Here is a 21,290-nt window from a genome sequence, read left to right as displayed (position 1 = left end):
GAGACAAGAGGAGAGGGATGATGGAGGGCAGCGGGGTGGAGGGTGGTTGGAGCGGGGGGGGGAGGGTGGTGGCGAGGGGAGTTGGAGGGGGGGGGGGGGTGAAACTGCAAGAGGCGAGGGAGAGGTCAAAGAACAGGAGGGATTCACGAAGAAAGAGGAGAAGAGCTGGGGGAAGGGACAGAGAGAGAGAGAGAGAGAGAGAGAGGACGGAGGGGTCAGGAAGGAAAAGGAGTGATGAATGAAGGGAGAGTGGCAAGATGGAAGGACCAGGAGAGAGAGAGGGAGCACATGAGAGGATGAGAAGGAGAGAAAGACAGAGTGTGAAGCTGCTGTGTACCTCCCTAACAAGCTGGACAGAATCAGCTCAATTATTAAAGAGGAGCGAGAGATGGGGAAAACACGCAGACACACAGACGTACACGCACACACACGCACACAAAAGCATCTCTCGGTGTCTGGCACACAAGACAACCTCGCTGTCTCTCTAACACACACACACACACACACACACTCCTATCTGCAGATCAACATACTAACACATGTACTGTGTGTCTGATTCCTTACGCGTGTGCGTCAGCGTTATCTTTGTTTTTAGGCGGCCCGTGTGTGTGCATCTACATGTGTCTGGGTATGTGTGTTAAAACAGTGAGTCAGAGGATAAGCAGAGACTTGTTAGTGATTCTCCTCAACACCCCCCCACTCACACACACACACACACACACACACACACACACACACACACACACACTCTACCCAATTTGGCTTCAGCACCGTCTCAACGTTCCACCAGCGTGGCTTCAATGTCGTCCCGTCAATATGAACAGATCATCAGAGCACTAAGGGGTCTGTCTATAAATCCCCGCCGTGAATGTAGTTTTCACCCTCTTCCCTTCCTATCTTCTCTCCTTCTCCCTCCTCCTCCTCCACCTCCTCCTCTTTCTCTCTTGCCCGTTCCACCCTATGTTTTTAGTTCTCTTTCTTCTTTCCCTTTTCCCTCCTTCTCTGAGGAAGTGTATGCCCCCAAGGGACGAAAAAGATTCGCTACCTTCCAGGAGAGAAAGATTGTGTGTGCCTCTCTCTCTGTGTGTGTGTGTGTGAATGTGTGTCCTCCACATGTGTGTGTGCCGGATTGATGGTGTGTGCGTGCGTACAGAGTGAGAACACACACTTCCTGAGACAGAAAGGAAGAGAGAGGCAGGGATGAGCGAGTGAAGAGCGAGTGAGGGAGTGAAAGCAGGAGGCTGTGGAGGGGGAGGAGAGAGAAAGAGATAAGAGAGAAAGACAGAGAGTAGTCGGGGAGAAGGGGGAAGATGGATGAATGTACTGCGCACTGTGTGTGCGTGTGTGTATGTGTGTGTGTGTGTGTGTGTGTGTGTGTGTGTGAGAGAGAGAGAGATGGTCGAGAGATGCAGGTAGACACAGAGGGAAGGAAGGGTTTCTTATCCCTTCAGCAGAAGTCATAATTTCTTAGTGCGTGCACAGATGTGTATGTGTGTGTCTGTGTGCATGCCCAATTGTGTGTGTGTGTGTGTGTGAGAGAGTGTTACCGCGTTCAGGCTTGAGGCCAAGAATCCGAGATGTACAGTACAGTGGCGCGGCGTCGGTGTGTATCGTGAGCGGCGTGTGTGTGTGTGTGTGTGTGTGTGTCAACGTGTGCTCTCTGAGCGGTGTGTATGTTGAAGCTGTGGCTGATGAGCTGTCAGTACCTACAGTTGGAATGTTCACAAGGCGGCCATTGTTGTTCAAACAGCCAGCAGCCTTCTCCTTGGCAACGGGCGCTGCAGCAGCGTCTCCCACAGCAACTGTGGAACAGGAGTATGGAGGGAGGAGGAGGAGGAGTCAGGAAGTCAGGGCCGCAGCACAGAGGCCCCTCTCCAAAACGCTGGCCTCAAGGTCTGAGTGTGTTTCGGGGTCCAAGCATCTGGTTTGTGTGTCCTCTGCGTGTGAGGTAGATATGTGTGACTGTGCGTGTGTGAGTTCTCGCCAGCGCGACTACGTGGAGTGCGTCAAGTATAAGCGTGCGTCTCTGCTTGCACTTGTGTGATTTTTCTCCTGGAACTGGGAGTGTTTCTGTGTTTGCGCCTATCTGGTCGGTTTCATCTCCGTACATTTGCGTGTGTGTGTGTGTGTGTGTGTTTCCAGACGTATCACTGCGTATCCTTGTTTGCGCGTAAATCCCGTATGTGTTTTTTGAGTGCACACATGTGCACAATCCTAGCTACTTTTCCCAGCTGGCGCGGTTAGTCACATGACCTGACTGAGGGGCGGCCATCAGCAGTGCCAGGAAACTGCCTGCAGGAGAGAGAGAGTGAGAGAGAGAGTGAGAGAGAGAGGAGAAAGTGTCAGGCTGAGTTGAAGATGAGTTGGGGAGTGGGAGCGTGTGTTGTGGGAGAGAAACTGGGGGCGGGAGGTGTGTAAGTGTGCGAGGGGGGGGGGTGCTAGTGAGATGAGAGAGGGAGTAGTGAGAAAGAGAAGTGAGGAGGGGGTGAAGGAGGAAGAGGAAGGGGTAATACAGTCATCTTAAAATAACTACAGCAGTTCGGTTCGTGCAGAAACAACAGGAGAGAGACAGTCAGATTGTGAGACAGTCACATGGGGGGGGGGCGGGGGGTCCTGGTGTTGAGTTAGAGTTTCGAGCTACTTTCTTCGCGTGCATCCCTTGGCTGAGCCACCACTGTATCTGGTCTGTGTGAAGTCTGTTTACGTTAGATGTGTGGCTGTCTGTCTGAACGTCTGCCTTGTTGTTTGTCTGCACATATGGTTTATGTGTTGCTCTCGGTTCATTTGCACGCGCTGTGTGTGCGTGTTTGTTGCGTGTGTGCGTGTTTTTGTGCGTGTGCGTGTTTGTTGCGCGTGCGTGTGCTCCTGCTCTCTTGGCAGGAGATACAGCACGCACACTGATGATGGAGATCATTAGGAATTTCCTGCAGCTGGAGAGGTGGGAATGGGGTTTTTTTTTGGGTGGGGGGTGTGAGTGGGTAAGAAAGAAAGGAAAGGTCAGAGTGAAGGAGAGTGTGAGTGTATGGGTGGGTGGGGGGGGGGGGGGGGGGGGTCTATATGTAAGTGTGTTAGTTGGACTGTCTCTGTTTGACTGACGTGAGTGTGCATGGAGCTGCAGCCCACCAAAGCCCAAAGTTCAGGTCTGTTTTCGGAGGTTGCTGCCGGTCATTTGTGTGTGCGAGCATGTCGGCCCCAGTAGTGCGATATATGCATATAACATTCCTCGCCGCCTTTGGCACACTAACACACACCTCAAGCTCTCTCTCTCAAAAAAAAAACAGGTTTGTTGAATTTGGATGTATTTAAATTCTAGCTGTTCACTGTTACTGCCTGTTGGGCCACAGTGCTCTGCACTCAGGCGTTGCAAAGGAAGTTGCCGTTTTTTTCATTTAGTTGAATTAAAACTTTGGCTGAATTTTGAGTCAAAATGTAAAACTTTTATCCCACAGTGAGAACCCCTAACCCTGAAGAAAGACAACGCCTTTAAATCCAACATGCCAACCATCAGTTTAAGATGGTCTTGTAGGCCTATTCAAGATCTTGGTGTTGAGACCTTTTGACTTTGGAAACCTCCCCCCCCCCCCCCCACACACACACACACTCACTGAATGAGACGTCTGGGACTACATCAAACTTTTATACGCACTTAGAAAGGAAACGTAAAGAAAGGTTAGCTAGCCAGCAAATAGAGTCAATGTTGGCACTATGTAACAAAACGCTTTACTTTCCAGACACCGTTGTTGGCCTTGACTCAGTCTCGTCCTACCTTGGTCCGGGTATTCGACGCTCTGGTCTTGGTCGTGACTTGGTTTAGGTATTCTTCACTTAAACACTGATGTCCTTGTGTTAGCTTTCTTTTTTGTGTTCTGCGATACTGCTGAAGTTGAATAAACTTTGTTTTTTATATTCATGAAACCGATCACTTGAAAATGCATTAGAAATACATTTTTTCAAAATGTATATAGCTCCACACTCACAGGCTTAGAAGTTACGGTTAAATATTCAATTTGATTACGACATGCAGTGAGGGTTATCAGTCCAGCAGCCACTTTAAAGTGACACTGTGTATGTAATGTGTAATGTTTCACTGACAATGTCATGATGGTCGTTACAGAAGCTGTAATTGTTTCCCCTGAAACACCTTGAGAACGATGTTGATCATCTTTTGCTTTATTGTTCTCTCAATCAATTTTGGGGAGAAAAAGTTGTGCGTTGTTGTGTGTTGAATGTAGGTCTGAGGCTGTCGGGGCTGCAGGTCGAGAGGCTGATGGTAGTTTGTGCTCGGTGTCACTCAGTCTCTGTGGACCCTCCCCTCCTCCCCCCTCCTCCCCCCCTCCTCCTCCCCACCTCTTCTTCTCTCCTGGCCTCACATACACTTTCTCCAGCTCTCTCTGTTTTATCCCCTCTTCTTCTTATCTGTCTAAACCTCTCCGTGGAGCTTCCCCCTCCTCCCCTCACCACCTCTCTCTCTCACTACCTCTCGCTCTCTTTTTCTCTCCCCTCCATGCCCCCCCCCCCCCCCCCCCCTTACACCCCCCATGCTTGTTTCGGTGCTGCTGCCTGTCTCTTAGCAACAACTGCACACCCGTTAGAGCTCAGTGAGTGCTTTTACAAACACACCCAGGAAGACACACACACACACACACACGTGCACACTCACAGACACACGCACACACAAACACACACACTTGTGCGAGCACAAACACATCCACACTCTCACGCACAGGGTCTAGTTCCTCATTGAGGGTTGCTGCTGGCAGGCCTGTGAGTCTGCAAGCCTTTGTGGCAGTGAGATAGATGGGGAGAGAATAGATATGCTGTACAGCTACCATGTACAGAATGATTGTTCCCCTCAAACTATGCACAATAGGGCAACTGCCCAAACTGCAAAATGACAAGTCCTCATCTCGGCTTTCACACTGGCATGTGCCCGTACGTACCCTGTGTTGTGTTGCCTTTTCCCGTAAGCACATAATAGCAGCAAAAACTTTTTTACATGCACATTAGAAATGTACAACATTAAACATTCTCAAACAATTGTCGCGTGAGAGCTCTTTGTGAAACAGATTCAACAGATCATCATGTGGGAGCAGCGCACGCCGTCGACTGCGTGTTCCAAAGCCCCAGAGCCGTTCACGGCGGAAAAAAAAATTGCACCAAAAAAAAACGAATTTGACGCGTATGACGATGAATTTATCGGAATGGCAGCTGATGGATGCCACTGGTGTTTGCTTAAACAATGAATCATAGTGGGAGCGTTTGATTGGCTGGCATCTAAGCTCAGTCAGAATCCCCCCCTGCCGAGCAGCACAGTAGAGGGATATTTGCATGTGTGTCTTTGTTTTGTGTGTGAATGTGCATGTGTGTATGACATGAATGTCTTTATGTTGAAATCGATGTGTGAGTGTGTGGGAGGATGAAGCTGTGGGAGCATATTTGCATGCGTGTGTGTGTGTGTGTGACAGTGTGTGTATGTATGTGCAGCAATGTTTAATTAAAGCATGTGTTCTTCTCCTCTCATACAGCGGTCAGATGGAGCCTTAATTAAGGAATGCTGTTAATTAGACGAGAGAGAAAGTGAGATTGGGTAGAGAGGAGAGGCAGGGAGACAGCACAGGGCACAGGAGGGGGTGGGTGAGTGAGGGGGGGGGTTAAAGAAAGTATGTGTTGTGTGTGTGTGTGTGTGTGTGTGTGTGTGTGTGTGTGTGTGTGTGTGTGTGTGTGTGTGTGTTCGTCTCCATGTGTGTTGGTCCTAGTTGTGTCATTCCTCAGAGCAGCAAAATTTTGAGGTTGGTCTGCTCCATGTGTGCAGCCCTAAACTCTGCTACAGCAAAACACTCTCCTCCTCTTTTCTTCTACTGTTTCCTCCTCTCCTCTCCTCTCCTCTCCTCTCTCTCCTCTCCTCTCCTCTCCTCTCCTCTCTCCCTCCTTTTGCTTTCCTTAAATCTGTCTGCCTCTGCCTCACTTACCATTCTTTTCCTGTCTCAATCATGTCTTTCAGCACTTTCGTGCACTCATTTGTGTCTTTCACTCCCTCCCCTCCCCGCCCCCCTCTTCCTTTCTCTCTCCCCCTCCCTCCTAATCGGAGCCATATGTTGGAGAGGGAGGCAGAGATCTGAGGATGGACAAGACTGTGTTGTATATGCAGCGTGTGGTACAGTGTCGGAGCCAGCCGTGCGTGTATGTGCGTGCAAGTGAGGCACGCACGCTTGTGTTTGTGTTTGAATGTCTGCATGCATGCAGTCATGTGTGAGTCTGATAGCGGATTTGTGTGTGTTCTGGCAGTCTGTACTTCCATTTCCCCTCTGCTCTGGGTTTCCATAATCCCTCTATGGGTTCTGTCTTTCTGTCACCTTCATCTCTCCATCCTCTCAACACCTCTATTCATCACCTCTCTGCTTCCCCCTGGTGGCTGCAATTATTCACAAATTCTCATTCTTGTTGCACCTCCCAAGTCTAGTGCTTTGTAATGCATTTCAGTAGTTTTGGCGAGATGTGGCGTCTGTGTTTTTCACCATGACTCATTTGCTTATTATAATTTGTGGATTTTTCCAACACGTACATCGTCTCACTCCAATATTGTGCGATTAAAAAAACAAAGGTGGCTCCGCACACCCATTCCCACACACAATAAACAATTCTGTCTGGTCTTCATGATCCCCAGAGTCTGATAGTGAGCACATTTAAATAATTCCAATAGAATAGATAAAGTAGCCCTGCCTTACATGTGTACCCACAATCTGCTGGGACGCATCGCAATGAAATGAGAACTACAATTAGAGTTTAAATTGTATATTGCAAGTCATCCTCCAAAATAATAGTGTCTGATGTGAGATGGTGCAGCCCTAACCAAAATACTGATTAGAGTCTGGTCTGATGATGCATGCTGTGACATCAGAAACTAATCTCTTATTCTCTTTTTCTTTCTGCTCCACCCTCCTCCTCTCTCCTTACTTTTTCTGCCCCCCCATTCCTCAGACTTTCTTCAACTCCCTGTCTCCTCATCTGTTCGTCTGTCTGTCTGTCTGTCTGTCTGTCTCTCTGTATGTCTGTCTGTCTGTATGTCTGTCTGTCTCTCACTCTAGCAACTATGGGCAAAAAACGGGAGCAGAGGGGGAGAGAGAGAAGTATGTGAGCTCTCCACTGCAGTATTGATGACCCAATGATCCCCTGCAGAACAGAGCCAGTCAGGCAGACAGAGTGAGGCTCAACTCAGAATCAAAATCAGAATCAGGGCCACAACTGTTCGGTAAAAGCAACCAATTGAGCAGGGTATGAATGGTAAATACGATCTAATGGTGTAATGCTGCTGCGTGGGTGGCACAGTTAATAGAATAGAGTGTGATACTAATTAGGTGTATGGCCTGTCGCCAACAAATCTATCACACAACCGCAATTTGCTGCAAATATACATATAAAATGTTTTTTATATGTGCATTGTTTGATGCCTTTCACTGGTCTATACATTTAGCAGCAATGATGCTGCTTCTGATGGAATTTCTTTAATGAAACAAGGAAATGTTCAGATATTTGTGAACATCCTATACAGTTGATGATATTGTTTTTGTAATATATGATGATATTATATTTTTGATAATATTGTTTTTTATTTCTGTCCTCAGGTCATTGAATTTTCTTGCCCATTTTTAGTGGAAAACAGCTACAAAGAAGAAACACTTTTCATACAGCAGAAAAAATCCCACTTTTCCTCCCACAATACCAGCAAGACTGTCCACTGAATGAGTGGCTTATCGGATCACCTACATTCAGGCCAAACTGGGGCTCCAGTGGGCTGTGGTGGGACTCAAGCAGAGGAGAAAGCGTGTGTGGAGGGGCTGGAGGGTCTGGCAGGGCCTGAGCTCTGGACCAGGGAACTTGGGCTCCAAGAGGGGTCCCAGGATCCCTCTAATGATGGACTGGCACTGGTGACCTCCGACCACTTTCCCTCCTCTCCTTCAGGCCTGGCCAACGGCCTCCATCTGCAGAGAAGGCTGGGGCACAGCACCTGCCGGCGCAGGCAAACGGAGACTCACGCTAACGCTGAGGCGCATACATTTGCAGAGACACTTAGGAACATGCAAACGCACATAGACCAAGATGTGCAAGCACAGGCTGTTTCACACGCACACATGGATAGTTGTGGGCACATGGATATCAACCCACCTACGGGTCCTGTAGGACTCGGCCACTCCAGAACTCACACACCAGAGGCCATACACACAACCTCACCTCAGCCCCTGTCGTTGGTACTCGGCAATCACCCTGCCTCCACCAATCAGCGGGCAGCCCCAGTCCTCACTGCAGAGGCAGACAACCCCTCAACCTTTTGTCCAGTCCCTATCGGTCCAAACCCAAACACAGACTCCTCTCCTCTTCCCGTGGAGGCAGAGAAGAAGTATGCACTCCGCAGCTCTGGACGCCCCCGCTTCCCTTGTCACCTGCGCAAATCCTCCCGTCTCCGCCGAAGCATAGAGGATGGGGATAAGAGAGCGGGGAGGGAGAGGGGAGGAGAGGAGGAGGATGAAGTATTAGAGGAGAAGATTTGGAGGGTTAAAGAAGAGGAGGTGGCCGTTGGTGAGAAGCAAGAGCATTCCTCTGTGGAGGCATTTCTCCCCATGGCTCCCTGCCCTACAGACATCGCTATTGCTCTTACTATACCAAAACCTGCTCCTAAAGCTACACCTAAACCTGGGCCCAGACTTGGACATAAACCTGGACCTAAATCCAGGTCTAGGCCTGGACCGAAATCTGTCCATAAAGCAGCTCCTAAAAGTGTGAAACAGCGCCAGGCAGCCCAGTCCATGGCCCGTTCTGCTACCGCTCATCTCCAAATTGCGAACACGTCCGCCACTGCTGCACCTCTAACTGAGGAGCAGGGACCTGTTGCAGAGTTGGGGGGATCTACTCCCAAAAACCGAAGACGTGGGCGTTTTGTAGGTGTAAGTTAATTTAGAGTTAATTATTGTAATTACTCCCTTGACATAACACACTATTTCATAGCATGTTTGAAAGAAATGTTTATACAATTGGCAGTGACATATGTTTGATATTGGTCTCTGCTTTACAGGTGAGGAAGATTGTTGTCAAGGTGGCTCGCATTCCTGTGAGTCTTAGCCGCCGACAGAAGAGCTACAAGATCTCCAATTTGGAGACAGTTACAGGGACAGAAAAAGGCAATGATGGTGGTCTGGAGGGCTCAGAGGTGGTTCGAGAGCCCACTGCACTTCTCCGAATGAAGAACAATGGAAAGAGTGTTATGGTGATGTTCCCTCCCGGAGAGCTACCTGTTATTCTCAAACGCAGGCGTGGACGGCCACCTAAACAGCCTGTGCCGGTAATACCGGGAGAGCTTCAGAATGCCGGGAATGCTGGTGGTAGCGGCGACCAGCCCAAGAAGCCCCAGAGGCGGCGACGGACTAAACTCCCTTCCCCTTATCCATCCTATGTTAATGATACTAACGATGTGAAAACAGAGTATGGGGATGTTCTGTCCAAACTGGCCTTTTTAAACCGTCAGCCCCCTGCCACTGGCCGCTGCTCTCCACCGCGTTGCTGGACACCCAGTGAGCCGGAAAGCTTTCACACACCCTTGGAAAATCCTGGAATATCCACCCTGCTCCACCGGCTCACTGGGTATAGACGCCCCCGAGGTGGCAGGGGAGGGGGCGGTGGAAGAGGTGGAGGAGGAGCAGGGGGGGTTGGGGGCAGTGAACGCAATAAGAGCACATTCAGTGACTTCTTTGAATCCATTGGCAAGAAGCAGAAACCAAGCCCTATGTCTGATCATGGATTACCTAGGAAAAGGGGGAAAGGTGCGGGTGGTAGGGGAGGGGGTATTGTGGGAACTGAGCCTCGGGGGGAGAAAACAGCCAAGAAGAGACGTGTGAGAAAAAATGGTGCATTGAAGGGGGAGGTGTCCATGGGCCAAGACTGGCCGAATGGGGCAGGTGGATGGGGGGAGGGGGGTATGGACAAGGAGAAAAGTTTGGGTGGGTATCAGCTCTGTGGATCTCCAAGGGGAGGCTTTTCCTCCTGTGAAGTTGGAAGGGGAGGTGCCTACAACAGTTCGGGAGGAAGCAGAGGGGTTGGGCCCGCCGGGGAGGACTCACAGGGCCTGTTTGCTGGATATTTCCGGTCACTCCTCGACTCAGACGATTCTTCAGACCTGTTGGACATCGGCTCCTCGCAGTCAGACCCCCGGAAAGCTTCATCCACCCCTGGATATGAGTCATCCAGTCCAGCTACGGTCCACAGCTGGTCCCCCGCATTCCCCAAGTGGAGCTCCAAGGGTGCAAGTTCTGGGGTGGAGGGTTCATCCCAGACGCATTGCTCCTCAGTCAGGCCTCCGTACAGCTATAGCAGCCTGGCCCAAACATCCCCCACCACCTCCACCTTTCCCAAATCCACTCCTCCATCCCTCTCACACTCTCCTAGCTCCCCCCATCCTGCCACTTTTGGCCATTACTCCCCTGGCTTCTCTTCCTCCTCTCCTGCAGTGCCACAGAGATCCTCAGATTGCAGCTTTGCATATGGATCTGGACACAGCAGTGGCAAGCTCACCACAGTTGGTCAAATGGGTTTCTCTGGCTACCAGGCAGCGGCCAAGCGAGGCTTTAGTGGATATCCTGCAGCAGGTCATTCCTCCATGGTGCGGGGGGAGTCAACAGGACCCACATCACCAGGAGGAGGGTACATGTCTGTGGCCAAAAGTAGCCTGTTCGGCTCCTCCTCGTCTCCAGAAGGTTTCAAGCAGTTCAACACCAATCAGTGGAGTTACAGGTAAATCACTTGTGTGGCCTCTCATCATAAAAAACATGTTGAACATGTCTGCCTTGGTATGTTTTAATGAATAAGGGATTGAATGTTTTGTTAATATAATATATATAATTAATATACATTTTTACAAATTAATAAAAGTTTGACCACAGCGGAATCAAAGAGATATGAATTGCTTAATATAAATGTTTCATTCCAACACATAATTTCCAATTATAGCATGTCCACCATCTGCCGGGCTCACAGCATTAGTTGACTCGGGGCTAAAACATGTACTTATCCAGCGAGGAATCTATAGTCAGAACATGCATTAACAGTTTTCTGCTCAAGTTCTTCATTTACATTTACATTTACATATTTCTGAAGTGCTTTTTATAATTTGTGTTGCTATATTTGTGTTTCTTTTTCAGACAAGGTTATGGTGGCTGGTCAACTGACAGCTTTGGGCCTCAGTATCACAGCTACAGCGAATATGGCTCCAGTGAGTCCAAAGACATCTTGGATATCTCCAACTACACCCCCCAGAAGGCCAAGCGACAACCTTTTCCTGAGAGTCTATCTGAATCTTCATCTGACTCTTCACATCTTGGCTCTGCAGCCACCGGTAGTGGACCGAGCTCCACTTGTGGCACGTACAAACTGAGTGAGGCTGCTTCTGTCCGTGGAGAGGGGTGTCAATCAAGTCTGTCCAGCCTGGAGAAGTTGATGATGGATTGGCACGAGAGCGCTTCGGGGCCCTCGTATAACTGGAGCCAGAACGTCCTCTTCCAAGGTGGGGGAAACAGCAAACCTGGTCGCGGTCGAAGGAAACGGACTGAACCACAATCAGAAAAAGAAGGAGGTTCTGCTTTACACTCTGATTCCCCATCCAGTCCCTCCCCAACGCCTACTCCTGGACCTAAGCGGGGAGGGGTTGGAGGACGGGGCAGAGGGTCTAGAGGAGGCAGAGGTGGTTTGTCACCATGTCAAAGAGAGCGGCCATCGGGGGCCAAAGGCAGGGGCAAGGCTGCATCTGCATCTGGAGCCGTGACTGCTGGAGGTCCAGAGGGGTCCGGGTTGTTCCAGGAAGGGCTAGACTATTACAGTGGAGACAGTAGTAGCCTCTCTCCCCTGGCCACTCCCAATCCTGCACCACCTTCCAGCTACCTCCAGGACCCCTGTGAGTACCCCTCCCCTTATTCTGCCCACCCTTCCACACCTTCCTCTGAGGAGAGATATCCAGCCTTATACCCTGGAGAGTCCTCCTCCTCTCTCTCACCCAATGTCTCATCTCCCCCTTACCCCCCCAAGCCTACCCCTCCTCCACCCCAGTCCTACCACCCCGTCCCCTCCAGGACATTCTCCCCCTCCTGCTCACCCTCACCACGGATGACACCACTCTGCGCCACCGCACTGAGTCCCTCACACCGCCCCCCTCCGAAAGACCCACAGTTCTCACAGTATGACTCTCCCAGCTACTGCAGCTCCCCCTTTTGGTACGGACAGACATCGCACAGCAGCAGCCCCAGCCCGCACTCCCACAGCGCGCACTCAAATACGGCCGCGCACACACACAGCAACCCGCACACGAGTCCGCACGGAAACACACACGGCAATCCGCTCGCCAGCCCGAACGCGAACACGCACACGCATCTGAACGCGACTGTCCACGACGCACACCATCACAGTACACAGCCCCACAGCAACACCCATCCCACCTCACTCCTGCAGAGCAGCCCCCTCTCCCACACCAACAATCAGCCCCACCACAACACACACACCAACCCCAACTCTCACCTAGCCTCCCATGCACACTCCAACCCCAGTACCAGCCTCCACTCCCACTCCACACCTGTGCTTTATGAGGAGTGCAGCCCTCCGTCAACGGTGCCCCCCCACAAGCGGGATCTGACCCCCCATGCCATGAGTACAGGCCACCGCCAGGGCCTCCTGCCTCACTCCCCATACCCCAAACCTTCCCTGGACTCCTCGCCCCATCAGGAGGACACTGGCGGCTTCTCATTGTCCCACCATTCCTACCAGGGCATAGGACACCGCTACCCCTCCCAAGCAGCTCAGGGAGGCGGGGTGCTGTGCCAGCTCCTGGACACAGCCAACGATGACAGCTTCAGCGTCACCAGCCTGTAACAGCAGGTGAGTTTAGTGACCCTTTGTACAAATAATGACGCCATCCTAGTACTAGGAACCACCACTGGGACTCTAAAGTGTCCGATTACTGAGGATGACCGTACTTTTTTTTTCAAAGCGGTTCATTAATGGTTGACAATGTATCCATCATATCCATAGGCCACATTGTAAAGCTGATCATTAGTACTTATCTAAACAGCCGTATCTCACTGGTATTGAAGTCTGGTTAATTAACAATTTATGAATTGCTTTTACAAAGTTAGGGACTCTAGGTCCATGTTTGCACATTTTTGTTCATATGAATGGAGCTTATAGGTGGATTGGAATGTCTTTTATGGGATCATGTGTCTCAAAACATGTTCAGGTCAAAGTAAACTCTTAAGTTGAAGTGCAAATATTTAAGCCAATGAAAATGCAACAACGCATAACTTTTCAAACAATTGAAAAATGGCTTCACTTACAGTAAATAGTATGTTTGGAAAATTTAGAATAATACCACTGTCAAAAATATCATAGTGCTATATTACCTTACCTCTCTTCACCTCTTTCTCTCTCTCTGTCTCTCTCTGTTTTTCTTTCAGGTGCATTCAATCCAAGCTTTTACAGATTTGCAAACGTTTTTTGTTTTTGTTCCTTTATGTTAAGGAGACTTCTTTGTGAGACTTTGAAATGAAGGGTGAGAATTTAGCTGCCAGCTTTGGACAGTAGAGCTTTAATTCTCCAGCACTGACAATCAAGATCAACTGCAATTTAAACACTCAAGCATGCACACACACACACACACACACACACACACACACACACACACACACACACACCCTGCAGACACACACACACTCACACACTCGCACACACAGACACGCATGTGCAGATTAATTCACTACCTATACATGGACACATGAATCCATACGTGTACACTCACTTAGACTCTATGCTGGAAGGAGGGATGGCCAAGAGGAGCTGACAGATGACAAACCAGACGCTGATGGACAGAGACAAACCTTTTTCCTCATCCCTTCAAGTCCTGCTGTGATACATAGAGGACTCCGTTTCCCAGAAGTCTGTATCGCGCCAACTTTTTCTGGTCCTGTTCTGTACATCTGCAATCTGCAATATGGACGATCACACGACATTCTCGCTTTCCGTTTCTCTCCTCTGTTCTCTCCTAATCCCCCCTCCTATGCTAAACCAGCAACTGTGTTCTGCACTCAAACCTATAACCCTGCATTTCTGTCTTGTGTCCTAATGTGAACCGCAACTGAGCCCAGATCAACTTTTTAAGTACCACGAGCCTCGCAAATGTCCCGCTCTGTGCACTCCTTGTGTTGTGTCCCATAAGAGAAAAAGTGGACTAAACCAGTTTCTGCTCTTGAAATACCAGCATCTGTACATACGACTCCAGCTCCAAGCCAGAGGCCCCCTCTTCACTCGGAGGGTCCGTCATCGACATGCCCTCCTCAGCGTTCTGCCATGGTTTCTCTGCTCTGGGGGGTGGGGTTTGGGATTGGGGGGGGTGGACTGCAGCATGGAGACCCAACATCCTGTGTTTTGCTGTTTTAACTACAAGGGAAAGAGACATTGAAATCACACAATGGCCCCAAAGAGACTCTTGTTTTCTGTGTGCGAATGGGAGAGAGCGAGGAGGGTGTGCTTGCGTGACTGCAGTAATGCATGTATTCGTGTGTATGTGTGCATTTATGTTCGTGTGAGCGTGCGTGCGCGCCTGTGGGGTCAAAAGGAGTGACGCTCCCCAGACGCCGAAGTCTTGGCGGAGTCTCGTTCTTTCTTTCACTCTCTCCCTTCTTTTTTCTGTGGTCTTGTGTTGTTTGGTGGTTTTTGTGATGAAAAAAAATTGTATATCTGTCTGTTACATATCATGTACGTATCTGAGGTGCAAAATATTTAAATACACATTCTGTTCTTGCCATTGGTAATCTTGTCTATAGCATACTGCTTCTTTAAGGGATTATGGGAGGTGTGCGTGTGTGTGTGTGTGCGTAGGTGCGTGTGTGTGTTAGAGCCTCCCTGAGCATTGGGCTTTGCCCAGGCTGTCTGGGAGTGTGAGCGAGAGAGTTCAGTCAAGGACACAATTCGACAGGGAGTGAAAGAAAGGGGAGGAGAGGAATGGATGGTGGGGAGGGGAGGATGTGTTGGAGGGGAAATAAAAGAAACCAGACTGAGGAAATCAGAAAATAGTGTCACAGAGGCTCTAAAGCCAACAAAACAAAATGTACAAAAATGTACTGTTTCAAAATTCCTCTACCAAATAAGGACATGGCACAATGGCGTAAAGACTGGTGGCACCAGAGTGCTGACAGGACGGGACCCCGTGCTCATTTTATGTCCTCACAGGGGGGAAACTTGCTAGAATAAAGCAAATATTGTACATCTGCAGCTCGTGTGTAAGCGTGTGCGTGCCAGACAGACAAAGAGAGTGGGAGAGAGAAAGCAGATGGGGGTAGTTTACTGGCTGCATATTGTGTACAGTTTGTCAACAGGCTGACTAAATAGACTTAGACATGGCTGGAGGAAATGTGTTTGCTGTGACATTCCACTGTATGGTGGAAGGGAACATGCGCTGTCAACGCTACATGACAGACAGAGAGGCAGAGGGTGCAGAGCAACAACTCTGTTTCAAACATTTCTTTTGTATGCAGCTATAAAAAGAAAAAAAAAACAGCATAAATACAAATGATTATTTTCTGTGCCGGATCTAAACTTAATTACAGCCAACTAAAATCCATACTCTCAGCATTGTTATATGCTGCCATAAGCTGTAATGTCATTTCCAAACAATCGGCGGAAGCAGTATTTAGATATTTTACACGAGTAAGCAAAAGTAGAAACCCCAATAGGCATACTCCATCACAAGTGAAAATACTGTGTTCAAAATGAATTGGAATAAAAGTATGCGTTATCACCAAAAATGTAGCTGCTTAAAGCAAAGTAAAGGTTTCCGTTTACAGCAGAATGCCCCCGTCAGTTTTATATTTTACATGATGTGATTACTGATCCAGATAGTTCCATGTAGCCCACATTTTAACACATTTTAATAACGTATAATGTTCTATTGAGTTGTATAGCCTCATATTAAGATGCTATTTTATAAACGTATCATAGGTTTATGTAATATCTGAATCTCCTTGGAAACTAGATGTAGCAACATTTCCCGGACATGTTCCCTTTCCTCTGATATGCAGAGGAGTAATGACGTCAGCATTGTGCTTAAAGTACAGTAGTCTCCTTGAGTAAAAAAAGGCCACACGCAGTGACTGAGCTCAGTTTTTGCTTCGCCGACAAAATCCCAAATTCAAATATTAGTGAGAGGAATAAAAATGATAAATATTTAGTAGTTTTAGGCTTGTTTTCTCAATATATGACCGGCTGCGTGATTTTAAACAAAAAATGTAGTTGAATTGCATTTTAAACTGTATGAGGTAGTTCTCCATAGCTCATACAGTTTACAATGTGCCATGGGCTAAATAAAGCGGCAGTCACTGTGTCAATAAGGCCACCGCTGACCGAGGAATGCGCTTCGTCATCACAAGTTTGCCCTGGGGGCAAGAAGGAGACGAGGGAGGGGAGCGGAGGAGGGGTGTTCTCAGCAGGGACTTTCCTCACTTGCCCTCCAGAAAAAGTTGAATCACGGGCCACGGCGCCGGAGATGTTCCCCGGTGTCGCCGCGGAGGAGGTATGCGGGCCTGTGCGCGGTGGTGGGGCCGCGGTGCTCTCCCCCTCCGCTCGGGAATACTGCTGCTTCTGATCCCGCCGATTCTCCTGGCGCTGCAGCTCCTCGTCATCGGGCCCCGGTTACCTCGAACAGCACGGGCGGGGGCGGAGCAGGAGGTGGCGTTTTCCGTGATCAGCATCGAACCGACGAGGAGCTCGGGCCAACGGGGATCTCCGTCACGGCGTCCAGGCCCGGAGGAGGAGGAGGAGGAGGAGGTCGAAGTTGGGGATGGGGAGAGAAGGGAGCTGGCACGAGCGTACGAGGATGAGAACGAGATGCTCTCGCGCCAGGTAATAGAATAACACCAGAGATAAAATGTAATTGAAATGTTATATTAGGCTTAAAGAGCATAGACTATGTATTGAATTCAACCAACTAGACTTTTTGGAGGGGAAATGACCATCAATCTTTCATCTTCGCCTACATATTTAATATTAGGTGAAACTATCTACTATCTATCTATTAATATGATACTTTATTGCGTACCTTAACGCCAATTACGCCGTATTTATAACTTCTAATGTACTCTAAGCTCAGTTTAGGAATTCCGATTTTAAAAAGATTGCTGTGGTTTCCTCATCCAGTTGATTCATTATGCTGGATCAGTTTGTCCATAGCTCCACGGAACAGGTGAGGGCGGTGGGTGAACACTGACCCCAGATCAGAGAGAGGTGACAGCTGTTCTCTCTTTGCCCTTCAGTTGCACAGAGCTCCATCCTTTATCTCTGTGTGTGTGTGTGTGTGTGTGTGTGTGTGTGTGTGTGTGTGTGTGTGTGTGTGTGTGTGAGCGAGTGCGTCTGTCCTCTCTTTACCTCAAACTCCTTTCCCTCACTCTTCACCCCCTCTCTCTTTCATTCTCTTTTTCTCTCACTCTTCTTCTGCCCAAGGCTAAACTCTGACTCATTCTAGTGAATCATCACCCCCCCCCCCCCACACACACACACACACACACACACATTCCCAGCCGAGGTCGTCATGGTGACCACAGGGTTACAGTACCTAAGGCAAATATGTTACCAGCAGGACTGAGGTCAGAGGTCGTGACCTGGGGGCACTGATACATTACAGTCATTCCTATTCCTGATGTAAAACCCTTCCAAAGTCCCATAAATCTGATGGCATTCCTCGAACGGAAGTATCAATATATTGATGTGTGTTGTGTGCATTTTCCCAGATGGGACCCAGAACACTGGAGGTGCAGCCGTGGGCACCAGGCGAGCCGTCCTTCACAGCAGAGCTCAATCGTATCGTCACATACGTCACCAGGCCGCAGGTAGTCTACACAGAACATACAGTAGTGTTGTCAATGTGTGAAATGTCTGAATGCACATTTTAAAGGCCCTCAATATCAGAAACGTTGCCGAACACAATGTGGACCATTCTAATTCTCATTCTCTATGTGTGGCACGTTTTTATGGTATGATACATTTTGTTAAAATGTAAATGGGTCAAATATTTCAGGCCCTCCCTGAAGGTGTGAAGGATACACTCCGACTCACAAGGGATCTGCAGATACTGTAGCCAGGAGTCAGATCTTGCCAAGCCTTCAGCGTAATCAATAAAAACTTTTTTTCGACTACTTCAGCTGCAGACTTCTAGTGCGGAGGTTAACATAGCAGTAATATGATCAGTCAGGCGCTGTCAGTATCCTGGCAGCAGAATTCTGCGAAATCTGAAGCCAGCTAGAACTTTGAGTTCCAAACTCCCATAAAAGAGTTAAGGGTTATGTAATATCTAGTGTTTGGGAACCGGGAGGGGAACTTATTAAACCAAGTATAATGGGTTGATATCGCCATGTATTTATTCAATAACTGCAAGAAATTAAGATGTCCGTCAAAGTTGCTCATGTAAAAATGATTACTACCGATCACAAAATAATTTGCTTTAATTAATACTTTGAGACGTCCCACGCTGTCTGAAATGTTCTCACAAATTTCCCAAGACAGGCATTCACACAACTTCCTCTTTAACTTCCTCTCTTCTCGGGGTTAGTTGTATGCTAATTCTGAATGAGACTGACCCTCTGCTCTGCTGTCCGTCTCCAGCTGAACTGCTCCAGGGTTTTGTCTCCAGGTCGAGCTCAGGCATCACGGACAACGGCTGATTCACCTCAATGGCTGCTGTGTGCCGAGGACTGGCTCCTTCCAGCTGCAGATAGGCCATGTGTTGCATACTCCTTTAGGTGAGCTCATATGTCTGCACAGTATGTCCATGTGTCTGCATATGCAGCGATGCTTAGACATTCATATCACTGGCAGAGTTGGAATAAACAATGCAATGCATATTTAATCATGCGTGCACTAATCTTCAAACCAACCTTTGTTCTCCTTTGCCTTCTCCATATCTGCCTTTTTTTCTTTGTCTCTCTAGTATGGATGGGCTGGATGCAGATTTTCTAAAGACTGTGTCAGGGCTGGGATGTGAAGTTCACAGTTTTGATCCCAGTAGCTCCAATGCATCTGGTGGTCACCTTGGCAACGGATTGGCCAGCAACCATGGTGATGGAGGCGTGGTCAGGCAGCACAAGATGTGGCTGGAGTGGCGAGCTCCAAGGAAGCGCAAGCAGAAGACAAAAGGCAACCTGGGTAGAGTTTCTCAAACACTGGCAGGCATCATGGCAGCTCTGGGACATCACACAGTAAGACACACACACACACACACACACACACACACACACACACACACATACACACACATATTGGGAGAAAGAGTGCCGAATAAACATACCTTGGAGTCTTTTCACCCCTACATACCCAGAAAGCTCCCTTACTTGTATGTTCCCATAGCAACAGGGCTCTGCGCCATCCCTGGCTGCCATGGCAACAATTTAAAGTGAATCACACACTGGTCCAGTTACATCCTGCAGCCACAAGAGGGAACTGCATACCTAAAGTTTAAGAATGTGTGGGTTTATACATTAAAAGAAGTGGGCAAAGTCATTTGTCAAATGTTAAAATATTTGACTTTGCTGGTTCAGTCTATGCTATGGAAAGCAGTAGGGCTGTATCCAACATGAAGAAATCATAATGAGTTATCATCAAAATGCTAACACAACATTGTGCTGAATATGGACAACATTTTTACAACTCCTGTTAATTTCAATAAACGTTTCTCTCGCGATAACAATAACAGATACCTGATATATTTTAGAGACAAATAGTACACTTCTCTGATTTGGAAATTATAAATATAATTTGTAAAACACACTATTATTTGTTATTGTAAATATATGATTGGCAGTCCTACAGGACCATATTGAATGTCTAGTCTCATCTCTATATTTTCTTTAGGTTCACTTCCTGTACGCTGACCTGCTGAGTGCTGAGTGGCGAGTTTTCCAGAACTGGATTGAATCAGGAACTCTGCAGAGCGTCCATCATCTGGTCGCCACGGTTCACCTGCAATGGGCAGGGTTCGAGGTGGGCGGAACCAACGAGGAAGTGCTCCGCTACTGGTTCGGTGTCTTACAGGGTCTTCAAGCTTCTGGACTCAAGCTGGTCCACAGCTTTGCAGGGGAGGAGCACATTGTCCTAAAACAGACAGTATCAAATGGCCACAGCTCCTACACCCTCAGTTGGGCCAACACAAGGCGATGATGACACATTTACACATGAATGAACACAGGTGTACACAAATGACCAAGCATTGGGGATGGCGTCAAACAAGATGAAGAATGTCAAATTAGAAATAATAGGTGTCACACTTTTCTTGCAATTCACTTTGTTCCCTGCCATTTCAGGCAAGCGCGGTTCTTAATATGACATCTCCCTCTAGTGGAGATGAAAGGATCTGCCTTTGTATGACTCATTCCACTAAGAGGAAGTGCTGTAGACACTGTAGAGAAACTGGCTGAATTGACCAAATATGGAGCAGAACGTGGGCTTGTTGATTTAACTGTTTAATTATAATAAGTAGATCTGCACCTTTTATTTTGTCTCACTTTGCACATTTAAAGCAGCAGATAAGCCTTGCACCCACAAGCAAACCTAGACAATCCAGCCTTTGATGGTGTATATGGAGTAGTAACAACTTATGACTTCATATATAGAAGTTTATTTTGTTTTATAGGAGAACAAAACAAAGATGGACATACTGTATGTGTATATGAATTGTGATTTATGTGATTACTAAGCTGATTTTTAAGTTTAAGTATGTGTGTGCATTTACAATAAATGTTAAAGCTGGTAATTCAATTATAGAGTTTGCATTTTACTTTCAACATATTTGCGCTTTATCCATTAAGAGAAATAAAAGAAGTGTCTGCAACAGTGGCTGTTTATTACAGCACAAATATGTCTAACATATAGGCTTTAAGGATAATTGCTACCTTATTGCAACACTGAAAAAAACAGGTTGTCTCAATGCTACCATTTACAACACATTCCTATATATCACTTAATTATTTTACCTTTTCTAAAGACTGGTTTGCCTGTCCTCCCATAAATTGCTTAACAGGTCACCCCAGAGAAGTGTGAAGGAATAACTCATTACTTTTAAAACAAAGCATGGTGATTCAGCGGCACTTCAACTCAACCCAAAGAGCTTGACGCAGATGCCTGCCCACCTTAAATGAATTCTCTTTGTCAACCCTGGAACGCTCTGTTGCACTAACAATATCATCCAGCTGCCCTTCAGACTGCCTACATGGTTGTTAAAA

The 21,290-nt window shown here is 48.0% G+C and overlaps 2 protein-coding genes across 3 annotated transcripts in view; both read left to right on the top strand.

The window, feature by feature from the left end:
* The window catches only part of ahdc1 (AT hook, DNA binding motif, containing 1), a 19,631-nt gene extending 3,865 nt beyond the window's left edge, over nt 1–15,766 (top strand). Inside the window, exons 1-5 of one of the 2 annotated variants that reach the window (XM_084032884.1) lie at nt 7,117–7,281; nt 7,623–8,939; nt 9,068–10,779; nt 11,187–12,909; nt 13,485–15,766. In XM_084032884.1, the coding sequence (XP_083889010.1) occupies nt 7,740–8,939; nt 9,068–10,779; nt 11,187–12,903 (4,629 nt within the window). In that variant the 5' untranslated portion in view covers nt 7,117–7,281; nt 7,623–7,739 and the 3' untranslated portion in view covers nt 12,904–12,909; nt 13,485–15,766. Of the gene's footprint in view, nt 1–7,116; nt 7,282–7,622; nt 8,940–9,067; nt 10,780–11,186; nt 12,910–13,484 lie in introns of those variants that run through there. The other variant, XM_084032885.1, reaches the window with a different exon arrangement.
* A 700-nt stretch (nt 15,767–16,466) lies between these two features.
* LOC311027631 (putative methyltransferase-like protein 24) lies at nt 16,467–20,773 on the top strand. Its single transcript, XM_084031734.1, has 5 exons — nt 16,467–16,923; nt 17,808–17,906; nt 18,679–18,815; nt 19,004–19,271; nt 19,924–20,773. The coding sequence occupies exons 1-5, from the start codon at nt 16,597–16,599 to the stop codon at nt 20,227–20,229; spliced, it is 1,137 nt and encodes a 378-aa protein (XP_083887860.1). The 5' UTR covers nt 16,467–16,596; the 3' UTR covers nt 20,230–20,773.
* Nucleotides 20,774–21,290: the final 517 nt, after the last annotated feature.

Source organism: Eutrigla gurnardus (assembly GCF_963514095.1).
Source record: "Eutrigla gurnardus genome assembly, chromosome: 17".
NCBI classification, from domain to species: Eukaryota; Metazoa; Chordata; class Actinopteri; order Perciformes; family Triglidae; genus Eutrigla; species Eutrigla gurnardus.
The sequence above is the reverse complement of the archived record's forward strand: the minus strand, read 5'-3'. Positions and strand labels throughout refer to the sequence as shown.

Excerpts from the sequence above, each read along its gene's own strand:
- LOC311027631 (XM_084031734.1), top strand. The coding sequence starts at position 16,597 with ATGCGGGCCTGTGCGCGGTGGTGGGGCCGCGGTGCTCTCCCCCTCCGC. Across the intron at positions 16,924-17,807 it reads ACGAGATGCTCTCGCGCCAG|ATGGGACCCAGAACACTGGA; the intron begins GTAATAGAATAA and ends GCATTTTCCCAG. Across the intron at positions 18,816-19,003 it reads TGTGTTGCATACTCCTTTAG|TATGGATGGGCTGGATGCAG; the intron begins GTGAGCTCATAT and ends TTGTCTCTCTAG.